This window comes from Leptidea sinapis, chromosome 40 (genome assembly GCF_905404315.1).
Source record: "Leptidea sinapis chromosome 40, ilLepSina1.1, whole genome shotgun sequence".
NCBI lineage: Eukaryota > Metazoa > Arthropoda > Insecta > Lepidoptera > Pieridae > Leptidea > Leptidea sinapis.
The window spans coordinates 547,484-560,574 of record NC_066304.1 but is presented as its reverse complement, the minus strand read 5'-3'; the positions used below and the strand labels follow the sequence as shown (position 1 = coordinate 560,574).

Genomic DNA, 13,091 nt, shown 5'->3' with positions numbered 1-13,091 from the left:
CAGGTGTTGGGCATGATATCCTAATTTGTGATACTATACTATAATTATAACGATATTCCTTTATGTAGAACAAGAATACTATGTACAATTTGCTTACAATATTACTGAGGGTTAATATACTTAATATGATACAGTATATCTGTAATACAAGAATAAACAACACTCAAGAAGTTATACTTCTTTGGCGTAACAAAGCAAAATCCTTAAAATTAATTATTCCTCATGTTATTCTTCGTTTGTAGAAAGAACAATATTGTAAGAATAAAAATAACAACGAATGTCGCAAAAGTTAGAAAATTTTAGAAACCAACTTCACCCTGTTATTTTTGTGTTACAGTGATGCGCGTGCATCTTAAAATTTCATTTTCATAATTTTTTCATGACGTGCTTAAAGAAGTATAACTTCAAAAAAAATAAATTTAATATTTTAGCCAAATGAGACGCATCCTATAGAATTTGATTAACCTGCGTGTTAAGATAAGCTTAAAAAATCGTATTATTTGATTGGTTTGACTAGTTTCTTACAACGTCAAGGGAATGTGTAAATATTTGATGATATTTAGAATTTGATTAATCTGCTCGCTCCCGAATAGCAGAGTCTTGACAGACATAAATATTACTACCATGACACCATCTAGATATATGGCGTTCTTCTACCTTCTAACCATTAGGTTTTTAAGCATATTTCTTCCACGTACAACTAAAGTGTGTAATAAACTCTCCAGGAGAAACTCTCCTGCGATTCCTCTAGTGTTGCGGCGGCGGTGATAAATTACCATCAGGTGCCCCGTACGCTCTTCTGTCCTCCAATCCCACAAATTAAGTCCTTGTTGACCTTTAAGGATTCGTTTTTACTTCTATAAGAGAGTCATGATTTGGGCAATGTTCTCTTTTTCTTTTTTTGCTGATGCAAACAAGAAAGAGAGTAATGCAGCTAATTGCGAGAGAAATGGGCGGTGATAGTCACATGCCATCAAGTTGTAGGACTTCCTATTACAAAAAAATGTAAAACCCAATTTCGATGTATTGAACGGGGGTTGGTTAACATAAAGGGTGTCTTTATCGGATGTCGTACTCCACCAATCATCGCTTACAGTCTCTTACAACACAGGTTACATTGAGAAACCTTTAATACTAAAAAAAATGCTGGTATTTTATTAACATTGACTTTATAATTCATTGCTGAGTTCATGTTTTAATGCGTTGAATTAAAATAACTTCCAAGGCTGTGATGCTCAAAATAATTACAATATATGCCTTGCATAATTATAAATACATATGATCGCTCTAATTCGCAACAAATAAGTTATATTGGGCCCAACGATCACCCTTCTCATTTTAGCAGTGGGAGGACCATATAAAGAGTGATTGTCTCAAAGCACCAAGCACCACAATCGGTCTTCGGCAACACGAAGACGTCAACATGAAGTTTACGGTGAGTTGTTTAATCTGTGGTTTAGTGAAGTGTGTGATTATGGACTGTTTCTTCGCGCTAAAATTTAAAAAGTGATTTGACAGGTTCTATTTTTGAAATAGGGCGTAAGATAATTTAAGTTATAAAAGCTATCAAAACTTAAAAAGGGATTTGTTAAAAAGTTTACGTTCTTGTTAACAATATATTTTCTTTTTTAGCCCGATATTATAATAAATTAAAAAAAATATCTTCTTAAAAATATATTTTAACTGATAAGTTCCAGTACCTTCATTCACGATTCAATTCAAATTTACTAGATCAATTTAACTTTTAATATTAGTATTACAAAAATATATTTGAAGATTTTTTTTTACTTTCTTTAACCGACTTCAAAAAAGGTGAAGGCTCTCAATTTGTCTGTATTTTTCCGCGGAAAAATATTTCGCCGCTGATTTTTAATTGTTTTATTAGACATCTCATGGGACATTTTTTTAACGATCAAGGACCAATGTATACATTAAATATTAAACAGCTTTGATTCTTGAAGTCTACGTATTCAGGATAAATTCAGTGGTATTAATATTACCTTAGGAATGCATTTTATAATGTTATGGCAAATTCAAATTCAAATATTTTTATTCAAAATAGGATGTGACATCACTTATTGAAAGTAAAAAAAAACTACCACCCATTCTAAAATGATTGCCTCAAATTAGATTGACAAAACCGCGTCTACTTTCTTCTACTATCTTAAATTTGATGTCGATATATCTATTTATAATTTCCGATAGTATTTTTAAATTATTAATAGATATATCGACGTCAAATTTAAGACATCCATCAGACATTTAATATAAAAGTGAAACTTAGACTTTCCGGCTTACATTTTGGTGGTGCCTGTCAAGAAACAAGAGAAAATTGTGAGGTTATTGTTCTTACATAAGTTTTACATAATATCTGACAAGTTATGCCAATAAAAGCCAATTTTCTTCGCTTTTTAACTTTTCCTGTATAATTAACCTTTTAATGGGTAGTTGATTTATATACAATTTGTATCGTATCTGGTCGTACTAATGCGTTATTGTTTTAAAGATTTTTTATTACTTAGTGGATTCAGTGGGATTTCGTTAAGTTAAATGAAAATTCTCTCTTGCAATAAAAATAATGTTATAACTTCTATAGAGTTATGGTAGCACAATTAGGCGATTTTAATCGCTAAGTTAAGCTCTTTTAGCTCTCAGTTAAGCTAAAGGTGTAGGATTTTATTATTTTAAAGATTGTTATTATGTTTCTATTTTCTACTGTATAATATGGAATAGGTGCTCCAGTTTCCACATTTAAACCCTTTAGTTGGGTCCGTATTGCGTAGTCTTGGCCAGATCCAATCAGCCCTACTCCTTCTAGAAGTTCAATCTGAAAACTCGTTACAAAACATTTTCCTGGGAAATACTTTATCTCTGGAGATAAGACTTAACTTGAAAAATAAGAACTTGTAAAACCTAATCTGTTTTGAAAAGAGCAAACCTTAGAGTTTCTTGCTCATTCTTCTCTAAGGAAAACTGCCTTCCCATGGAGCTGTATGAAAAAAATGACATATTTCAAGTGCAATATGATTTACCTATCAAATAAAAATATTTTTGATTGGAATTGATTGGCTATCGACCCCCAATAGTACGGGTGGTATAGTTAACTTCATTCAAATCGTTAGAACTTATTTCGAGATGCGAAAATATGGATACAACAATATGTATGTGCAAAAATTAGGTAGTTTAAATATAAACTAAAGCAATTAATAATCGGTCACACTAAAAGCATCAAACGAAACGATCATAGACCAAGAATTCTGAAATTTAAAGTGTATTTATAAGTGTAATTTTAAATTAACAATACATCAAATAAGTTGAAAATAGTGTCAATAAATTATGTTCTTTTATTTGCGGCAAATGGTGTTTGAATAGTTAAATTTGATGAAGAATTGTGGAAGTTATGGTGTTTCAACAAAAATACTCTGAAAAATAATACGTAGTGATAATTTGATATCAGCGGAAGAAAACACTGCGAAAATCGGAAGAAAACTAAGACTTTCTCGCTAAAACTTGTAGATCGACTTATAACGTACAAGAACCTTGCTCGTAACTTGTTTTTCGAGTTTTGCCGGTAAATTGCCAAGAAGGTTGATGGCCACTTCAATCTCTTTACTAATCTTGTAGAGTGCGGATTTTGTAAGTTTGCCTGTGTAGGGAATAGCCCTGAAACCGTTTCTCCTATCTAAAAAAGCATTTATGAAATTAAGTTTATGTTTCACCACTATTTTGTAAAACAAAATATCTCACTGAGCTTATCTGAATGAAATGAGACATACATACTCAAAAACTTTTGAACGGTTTATAATGCGATGTGTAACAGCAAACGAAGCCATACATTAGGAATGTTTAAAAAAATGATTTATTAAGGAATAACTACGAGAAACAGTAAGGAACTCAGAATATCGTAATTGAGAAATCGAGTGATTGAGCTTTTAGCTCAGCGAAAGTTTTGCTGAAAAATGTTTAGTAACAACAATACCAATTGCGAATTTTATATTATTATTTTTATGTTTGTATCAAATCAAATCGATATCACCTTATTCATTAAAATAGTGAAAGAAATGATACTTATGAATGTTATAAGTACGCACGCAGTTCATTATCGAATCCATACTTAACAACGTCCCCAAAAATAGTGTGCCAACTAACAGACAAACAAAATTATGCTTCCTTTTTGTCTTATATGATTGTATAAGTTAAAAGACATAGTTAAAAGACATAATAAGTTCAATGTTGACGAAGTAGCGGGCACATCCAATGGCTATATTCATAAATATATCACAAATTTATTTAAATTTGTTCAGATCGAAGTCTTTCGGGTCATTTAACGAGTATAGAAAGAGCTCCGTATTGTTGTTTTTTTATTGCCAATTGGATTATGCCGGAACTGTCACTGGCATACTTTGAAGATACAAAAGTCGTCCTCGAAACACTGTGCAAGGAATTTCATTCCACAGTTTGATTCTTGGAAGAAAGAACCTTGAAATTCCCACTGTGAAGGGATGCCACATATAGAGATGGTGAGGATGATGTTTAAATTTATTGCATGTAGTGATTCAAATTCGACTCGCACAGATGATTCTAATCATCTAACAAATCATTCGCTCGTTCGTTAATCGCTGACATAAAATAAAAATAAAACTTTACAAAAAAGTGGCAACCCTAATTCATAACGTTCGTAAACACACGCGCTCGGAGTTAGTACGAATTCATCTAACTCACTTGCACTTTCTTTTTATTGTGTTCCGGTTCACGTAATCACGTAATAAAGTGCGAGAGATTTGTTACATTAGTTAACTTTTTGTTGACTGCGCTAATGCTCTCGATTTATATTGGAACGGTTTTTATTATATAGAAATATACGACAGACAAGTGCTGTCATGGGCTTTATTAATTTTAAAATGGTATTTGCTTTATTTTAAGAGAGATTGACGAGAAAAGCCAGATGGTCACCTGATTATTGAAAATTCGGCGCTCGACACTTTGGCGACAATAGATGTTAAGTAATTGGCCAAGTAATTTCTGGGCTAATGAGACTTAAGACTTACTTCCCGGTCTATTGTCAACGCGAACATGATTAAAAAGCATGTTTTTTCATCCACGTCATATTACATGTTAAACGAAAAATAGTTTGCACTAATTCCATAAAAATTCTTCCAGGAAATACGTGTTTTTGAGTAATATTTACAAGTTTATGAGTTAAATATTCTTCATAAGGAATCTCCATTCCATCCCCGAGATTACTATCGCATTGTTTACTTTAATTTACAATTTACGAGTACATTATGAACGGTCAAAGTTAAGGTAAAATTTGGGCGAAAAGCAAATATTTTGAAAGGTATACTGATTTTGTTTCTTAAAATTTGTATTTTTTGCTTCGATAGAAATCAAGATACAATGCAAAAGATACATCTATCATATCAGTGAACTTTTTTTCAATCAAGTACAACCGTTTTTTATTGTTAAATATTATGACCGGTTGGCAGCTCTTATTCACAAAGTGACAAGCGCAATTGAAATGCCGCTCAGAACTTTAGTTTCAACCAGGAATCTCAGCGGCAGGGCGTATTTCTATCAGGTTACGTCTTGCTCATCTCCACACTTGTTCTCATAAAAATTATTGATAAAGTTCGGCTTCTATGATATATTTTTTGCTCAAAACTATTATAAATTAGAGAGTACAAATTGCTGGTGTCTAAAAACTGGACTAATTGTATGTAGTGAGAGTGTTCATTGTTGATGGCAATAATTATGAGAGTTGATTCAATTTATTCATCGAAACAATTAGTGTGAATATCAATCAATACGTTTGTGATTATTGGAACTTTCATATTGTCTATGGCCTTTGTATTCAAGCCAGCGATTAAAAAAATATGAGTGTCAATGATGTTCAATTTTCAAAATTATATTTACGTCTTTTCACATTGACTGCTAGTTTTTGATAGTTGATATACAAAGAGGATGTTAATGCTACATTATAAGAGTCGGGACTGCCTAAGTAAAAACTGTAATTTAGTTTAGTATGAAACGCAATAATATGGTGACGAAGTATAATCCAGCTAAGTTTGAAAGCAAACAGTTGCTTAAAACATAGTGGATTTCGGCTATCTGTCCGTTTTTAACAAGATTATAGCCGTCATCTGTCAATCTATCAAAGACTGCCCGTTTCATACAATCATCGCTTTTTCTTAAGAAGTTTCGCTAGGCTACTTGATATACACAATTCCGTTGTTTCAAATTTACGCTTCTTACGATTGGTATATTTTCTTTTGGTAGTTATTAATAGTCAGGCTTAAGATATCCTTCATGAGGCTTTTATATATACGTTAAATATTTTCTCTCACAAGACTCCTGAGAGACAAAAAAAGATAATTTTATCATCGCTTGCGTTCGCTTTATTTGGCTTTATTTTAAATGGTGACAAGTAAATGCTTTTTACAATCAGAATCCCATAAAACCTTTCAAGTATAGTAATTCTTAAATATAAAATTATTGAAAGTATGTTAACTGCACACATAAAATGAATTCTACAACATTCACAAAGCATAATGACTCGTTAAATTTCTTATTATATGTTAAGATTATGAAATATATGAGCAAACTCTCGAATGGCGGCAATTGTTACGCAAAATTTGTAGCTTGGAGCGTGCCGATCGTATCAAATAATCTCAGATTAATTATATATGTCTAGGATGCATTGTTTCGCAATGCCATTGTAAAAATCGTAGAGTCTGTGGCGGCGAAACGGATGTGTCAAAATATTCAAGATGGCGGTGTAATTTCATAAAAATTATGTTGGTCTTATAATTAAAATGCCGAGAACTCTCTAAAATCTATTATTTATTATTGATGAGATTTAATATTTATTTATATATTGATTAAATTGGTATAATAAATATTATTTAATTCGGAATGTTTTATGAAACTTATTTTTAAACCGTATCTATACGTCTAAAAAGACTGTGACAGCTGTGAAAACGTCGATAAAAATGAGGTTGCCAGTTAACCTCTATTAGAGCCATACACGCATAAAGTGACATACAAATCGCGCTTGATTTCATCGATTGTCTAGCTGCAAAAGGCTATATCTAGGTGTTTAAATATCTAAGGTCCGAACTCTCGTTCTCTGTCAAATGTCTCGACGAAGGAAAACATAGTTTTAAAGAGATTTGTTCAACGAAACCTTTTTAACTGAACTTATATAACTAGACACCGTAAAATTCCGGTAAAAGGTACTATTATATATTCTTTAGTAAATGGTAGAACAAAATCAAATAAGAAGTTCTCTATGTACTATGAACGTCAACTAAATATAATTTCATTTCAGTTTTCAAGTTTAGTTTGAGAATAAGTAAGATAAAAGTCATGGATTTATTATTTATTCATTACATAGGTTAGTAGATAGGTATATTATTATTATTATTATTATTATTATTATTTATTTATTGTTTTTATGCAATTACCGTGACTTAGCTTTAATTAAACTACTTAATTTACCTAACTGATAATAACGACAAAGCTCATTGTAACTTACGTGAAAGTTGTTTGGCAATAATAATTAGGCTGATGGTCAAGCCAAAGTTATCTTTAGAAGTCTTGTTAAAGCTTGTGCAGAATAAATTGTCGGGCAAAAAAGAGAACGAATAATTTATTAAAATTGATTAAGTATTAAAAGAATTATTATATAATATTACTAGAATTTAGGTAAAGATTATTTACTCGAAGACATGTATTATCTTATTTGAAAGCGAAAATAATAAACCCGAATGTTTAATACTATCAGGGGTCCTACGTTAGATTCCCACGTTGCAAAACTACCTAACATTAATACCTCATAAAAAACTGACGATGATGTGGGGAGAAATTTCGGAGAGATTTTCCAAAAAGAGAAAAATCGTTAGGCTGGTTAAAATGCATTATTGCGTCTTAAAAAGTTTCTAATTATCGATATCGGCGCCATCTGAGCATAATCGTATATTCAAATAAAGTCATGTAGATCGGTATAGTCGTTTTGCTGCACACAATATATTTTATTATTGTACAGTTGAATTATTGAATTCTAAAAAGTAATACCATAATGAATTCAATATATGTATAGATAAATAAAGTTATTCAGAATTGATATCATTTAAAGTTAACCAAAGTAGATAGATACAATTAAATGAAATGCAATAGAAAGTTGAGTATGGAACGACTGGAAACTGCTACTCACTAGATTGTCCGTTAACGATCAGAATATTTATCGAGCATTCTCTAAAACACTAAAGTAAGAGTGACTTTATTACCAGATAAACATGATTTGAATTGTATTAAAACAACTTCCGCTATTACTGTTATTGTTTTAAATTTATTACGTTAGCATAGTTAATCGACTCATTTAATATGCGAAGGCTGATTTTACCTCAAAATTACAACGCGATTCACACTTTGAACTCCAATTCGCATTACACAAACACAAATTAAACGCAGTTTTTGCTGGAACTTGTTTAGATGATGAACGCTGAAATTGAACGTCCGAGAGCTGTTACCGTCTTTATCGTTCTGGAAACATTGAATTTAATGTAGTTATAGATGGTTTTAATAGTTATTTGATTATTAATGACATGTAAACTCGCAGCGCACTATCAGTCATCATAATATTGATTTGCGTCATAACGCATGAGATGATGAGGGGGTAGCGTACGATACAACGGGATCAAATCGGGAAAAAATAGAATATCAAAACTAGTACTCAACAGTACTAGTGAACCAAATCGTAACAGTACTCCACCCGAGTTTTTCTGCTAGCGGAAAAACAAATACTAATAAGAATTTTGTCTTGTCCGCAGGTTTTAATAATAGCTTCGCTAGCTGTGGTGGCCTTTGCCGGTGAGGAGAAAGGTGCACCTAAAGCAGCTGACGAGAAGAAACAAGAGAAACGTGGAATCTACGACACCGGCTCATACGGCGGTGGTTACGAAGAACACGGCCATGGAGGTTACGGCGGTGGAGATTTCGGTCATTCAGGCCAAGAAAGCTACGGTCATGGACATGAATTCGGTGGAGCATCAGAAGGCTGGAAACCCATCCAGAATGAACATGAACATCACCAACATCACCACGTAAAAACAATCGAAGTGATCAAAAAAGTCCCAGTCCCCTATACTGTAGAAAAACACGTACCCTACACAGTTGAAAAGAAAGTGCCTTATGAAGTAAAAGTACACGTGCCACAGCCTTACACTGTTGAAAAGAAAGTGCCATTTTCCGTCAAAGAGTACGTTAAATATCCAGTGTACGTACCAGAACCTTACACAGTCGAAAAGAAAGTACCTTATGAAGTCAAAGTCCCAGTTGACAAGCCTTTTGAAGTCAAAGTTAAAGTACCCACTCCATACACAGTTGAGAAGAAAGTGCCCTATGAAGTCAAAGTGCCCTACCCACAACCATACACTGTTGAAAAGAAATATCCAGTCCCAGTTAAATATGAGGTGAAAGTACCACAGCCTTATGAAGTCATAAAGAAGGTTCCTTATGAAGTCAAAGTACCAGTTGATAAGCCTTACAATGTGTATGTTCCCAAACCTTACCCAGTTCCAGTTGAAAAACCATACCCAGTAACTGTCCACAAGCCAGTGCCGTATGAAGTCAAGGTCCCAGTCGACAGACCGTACAAGGTAGAAGTTGAGAAACCTTACCCAGTTCACATTAAAGTACCCGTACCTAAACCATATGATGTGTACAAGAAGATTCCTTACACAGTCGAAAAGAAAGTGCCTTATGAAGTTAAAGTACCAATCGACAAGCCTTACCCAGTTTACCAGGAAGTAAAAGTACCTTTGGTAAAGGAAGTCCCTTACCCTGTTAAAGTACATGTGCCTATTTACCTGAAAAAAGAAGAGGAACACCACGGCTGGCATTAAACAACTTTCTCACAAAGTACCTTGTAGGTTAAGTTCGAAATGTGATCATTAGTATTTTAGTAATATTTTTATGAATTTGTTTTATATTTTGAAGTGAAGAGTTTGATAAATTCAATGTTTTAATATCGTTTGTTATTACTTGTGTATATGCTTTTATTGACTGTATTTTGTGAATGAAACAACATTTACGTTTACAATGACGCTGAGGCTGATTTAATAAAAAAAACATTATCTATAAATGTTTTGACTTTTATTATTTACCTCGTGCCAAGTAGTACAGAACTTCAATTATTGTAAGCTGACTGACCACCGAAACCGTAGTTGAGTCGAACTGAGCTGAGTTAAATTGAAGGGAATCTACAAGCGATTTAGATTTAGATTCCTTCTGATAGGAGTCTTCGAAACCAAACCTCGGTCAGTTACAGTGGAGTGGAGTCAAACCTTGGGACACTGCTCCGGATTTGGTGGACCCACTTTTTAACTGTTAATTCAGCTTTGGAAGCTGACTCACTTCATTGACTCAATTTCGATAACTGTGTGTTTCTTATCTTATCTTTCGACCAATTAAGCATTTGGACGCTTAGATTAATTTTGCCTCATTGGGAGTTAGATTGGTGAAAAATTCACTCAAAGGAGTGGAGAGAAAATTAAGTGGCTTGTTAGGATTCACAGATTTTTTCGACTTAACCTCTTTATGTTCAGGTTTTGAGTGAAAAAGTGTTTTCGTGCTTTAAGGGAAAGGCGCGGAACTATTTTGAGTTGCTGAGATTGTCGTTATAGTTGTGATCAATGTTTTCAAGTTCTACTTAATGTCTATCCTTCTTGAAAGGTTAAGCATGCTTTACGGTCGTTTTCTATAACGTATCTCTAGTTACGGATACATTGCTGTCACCGTTAAATGACAAGATCTTATCTATCCATTGTTATGTCTAATATAGTTATTGTCCAATGCTTTATGTCGATAGGTTATTGAAATGTAAGTAAGCGTAAAAGGATAGATTTGTCTACCTCTAGTAAGTTAAACTAAGGATAGATAGGTTATTGATAAAGGACGTTAATCAATTGATGTTACAAGGGAGAGAACTGTCATAAATTACATGCTTACATTTTTCCTAGGCACACTTGATGGTATAGGTAGAGATATAGATAAATATTTTATTTGATACGATACAAACTTTAAATAAAAATAGAAACAGATTCTAAGCTAATTACAGTCATAGGAACGCAATGGGCGGTGTTATCGCTTGAAGTGATCTCTTTCAGACAACTCAAAAAGTTACTGGATATAATAAGTTATTAAAAACAGGTATCTTGAAGCATCTATAAATGCCAATATTATTTTTAATTTAATTTTATAACCGTAACTACCGAATTTATTAAATCTAAGAACAAAAAGTAAATCTTTAAATATTAAAATTAATATTCATATTATTATTATATAACTACAATACAAAAATAGTAACATAATAATATACTATAATATAAAAACAACAATTTCAATTGATAATGCTATGTACAAGTATAACCTAGGTACATATTTACTTGTCTATTGACGTCTGTTTGCTTTCTTTTTTGTTTTCTTCGTATAGATAAAACACCATAATAACACTTCTTGAGAATTTGAATAGTATGAGACTTGTACTATTTTATCTTGACAGACGCATTACAAGAAATATATAATGAGAAGTGTTTTTATTTCATTTTGATAAAACTAAGTGTTACTACATAATAGAAAACTACACTGTACGGCGATCAAATGGGTTATATTTTTTTATTTATATTTTATTATGTATATTTACTTTAAACAATATTTTTTTGACTTCCACCAATACAATTAATGCAAGCCAGGGTATAAAAAATGCCTAAAGTATTCATTATTGGGCATGCCCAATAATGAATACTTTTGGCATTAGATAGCGCATGCGCTGTAAGAACGATTGATGATACATAAAAACCGCTATAAAGGCAACCAAAGCGAAAGCAGGGAACAACATTAGTGTTAAATAAATATAAAACTTATTTTAACACAGCTTTTTATTTTGAAAACTAATAGCAATGATGAAACAACAGAATGAGTCAATGTTGTCTGATACCATATTATTAGTGTTTATTTTATGAGTGCTAAACATAGAGTAATAAAAAAAAAGGAGATGCTATACGTAGAAAGCTGTTAAAATAACAGATGTCTCAGGAGGTAAGGTATAGATTCTGGCCCGGATCGTGAGCAGTCTATGTACTACATTAAGGCCCTAAAAACTTTTTATTTATTTAAGAGGTATATGGGCTCATGATGGGTAGTCGTGAAGCATATACCGCCCATAGGCACCCGTAACACCAGGGTTCAAAAGATGCGTTGCTTTTAAGATGGGAGTATGCTCTATTATTGAAGGTTTATAAGTCATACCGGTTCGGCAAAACAGCAGGCGGTAATTAATTCTACACAGTGCAGTCACTGTGTAAAATGCAAGGCAAGAAATTTCTTGCAAAGCGAGTGATTGTAGAATGCCAGACCTCAACATGATGAGGGTGGAATTTAGCATTTTGACGTCGGTTTTATGTCCGGTGGTGGAATTAGGCTGCTGGTATCTAACAACCACTCTGAGCACTCAACGTGAAAAATGCAATAGAAGATGCAAAGAGAACCCACATCTCTAGACAACGCCAAATAATCAAGACGATCGTAGATTACTTGATCGTCGATGATTCGAGACGCCCTTCGTTGTATGCAGTCAATTGGAAGAAGCTGGTACTGGGGAGCACCCGACGAAACAGTACGTCATTTGAGGCCGAATTTGTACCTTCATCATCATCAGCCGGAAGACCTTCACTGCTGGACAAAGGCCTCCCGCAAAGATTTCCACGATGATCGGTCCTGAGCTGCCCTCATCCAACGTATTCCGGCGATCTTGACCAGATCGTCGGTCCATCTTGTGGGGGGCCTACCAACACTGCGTCTTCTTTCTATAGTCACAAACAAAACCTACTCGTAAGAAATATTGAATTGGCTGGCCAACATGGCTAGCTTTATACAACACTTGTAGGACTCAAAAAGTCAGAGTTTCTTATTTTTAGTAAATACATAACTATTATTTCTTATCAGTATGTTAATATTTATTCAAGTTATCATATAATATTTTTTTGAATTCGTAACAAATAACGCAAACTCAATGTATTGTGATATTATATAAT

General features: G+C 33.1%; 1 protein-coding gene across 1 annotated transcript; it reads left to right on the top strand.

The window, feature by feature from the left end:
• Window positions 1–1,352: 1,352 nt before the first annotated feature.
• LOC126976308 (uncharacterized) lies at window positions 1,353–10,141 on the top strand. The gene is made up of 2 exons (XM_050824589.1): window positions 1,353–1,435; window positions 8,829–10,141. Exons 1-2 carry the CDS (start codon window positions 1,424–1,426, stop codon window positions 9,900–9,902), a joined length of 1,086 nt encoding a protein of 361 aa, XP_050680546.1. The 5' UTR covers window positions 1,353–1,423; the 3' UTR covers window positions 9,903–10,141.
• Window positions 10,142–13,091: the final 2,950 nt, after the last annotated feature.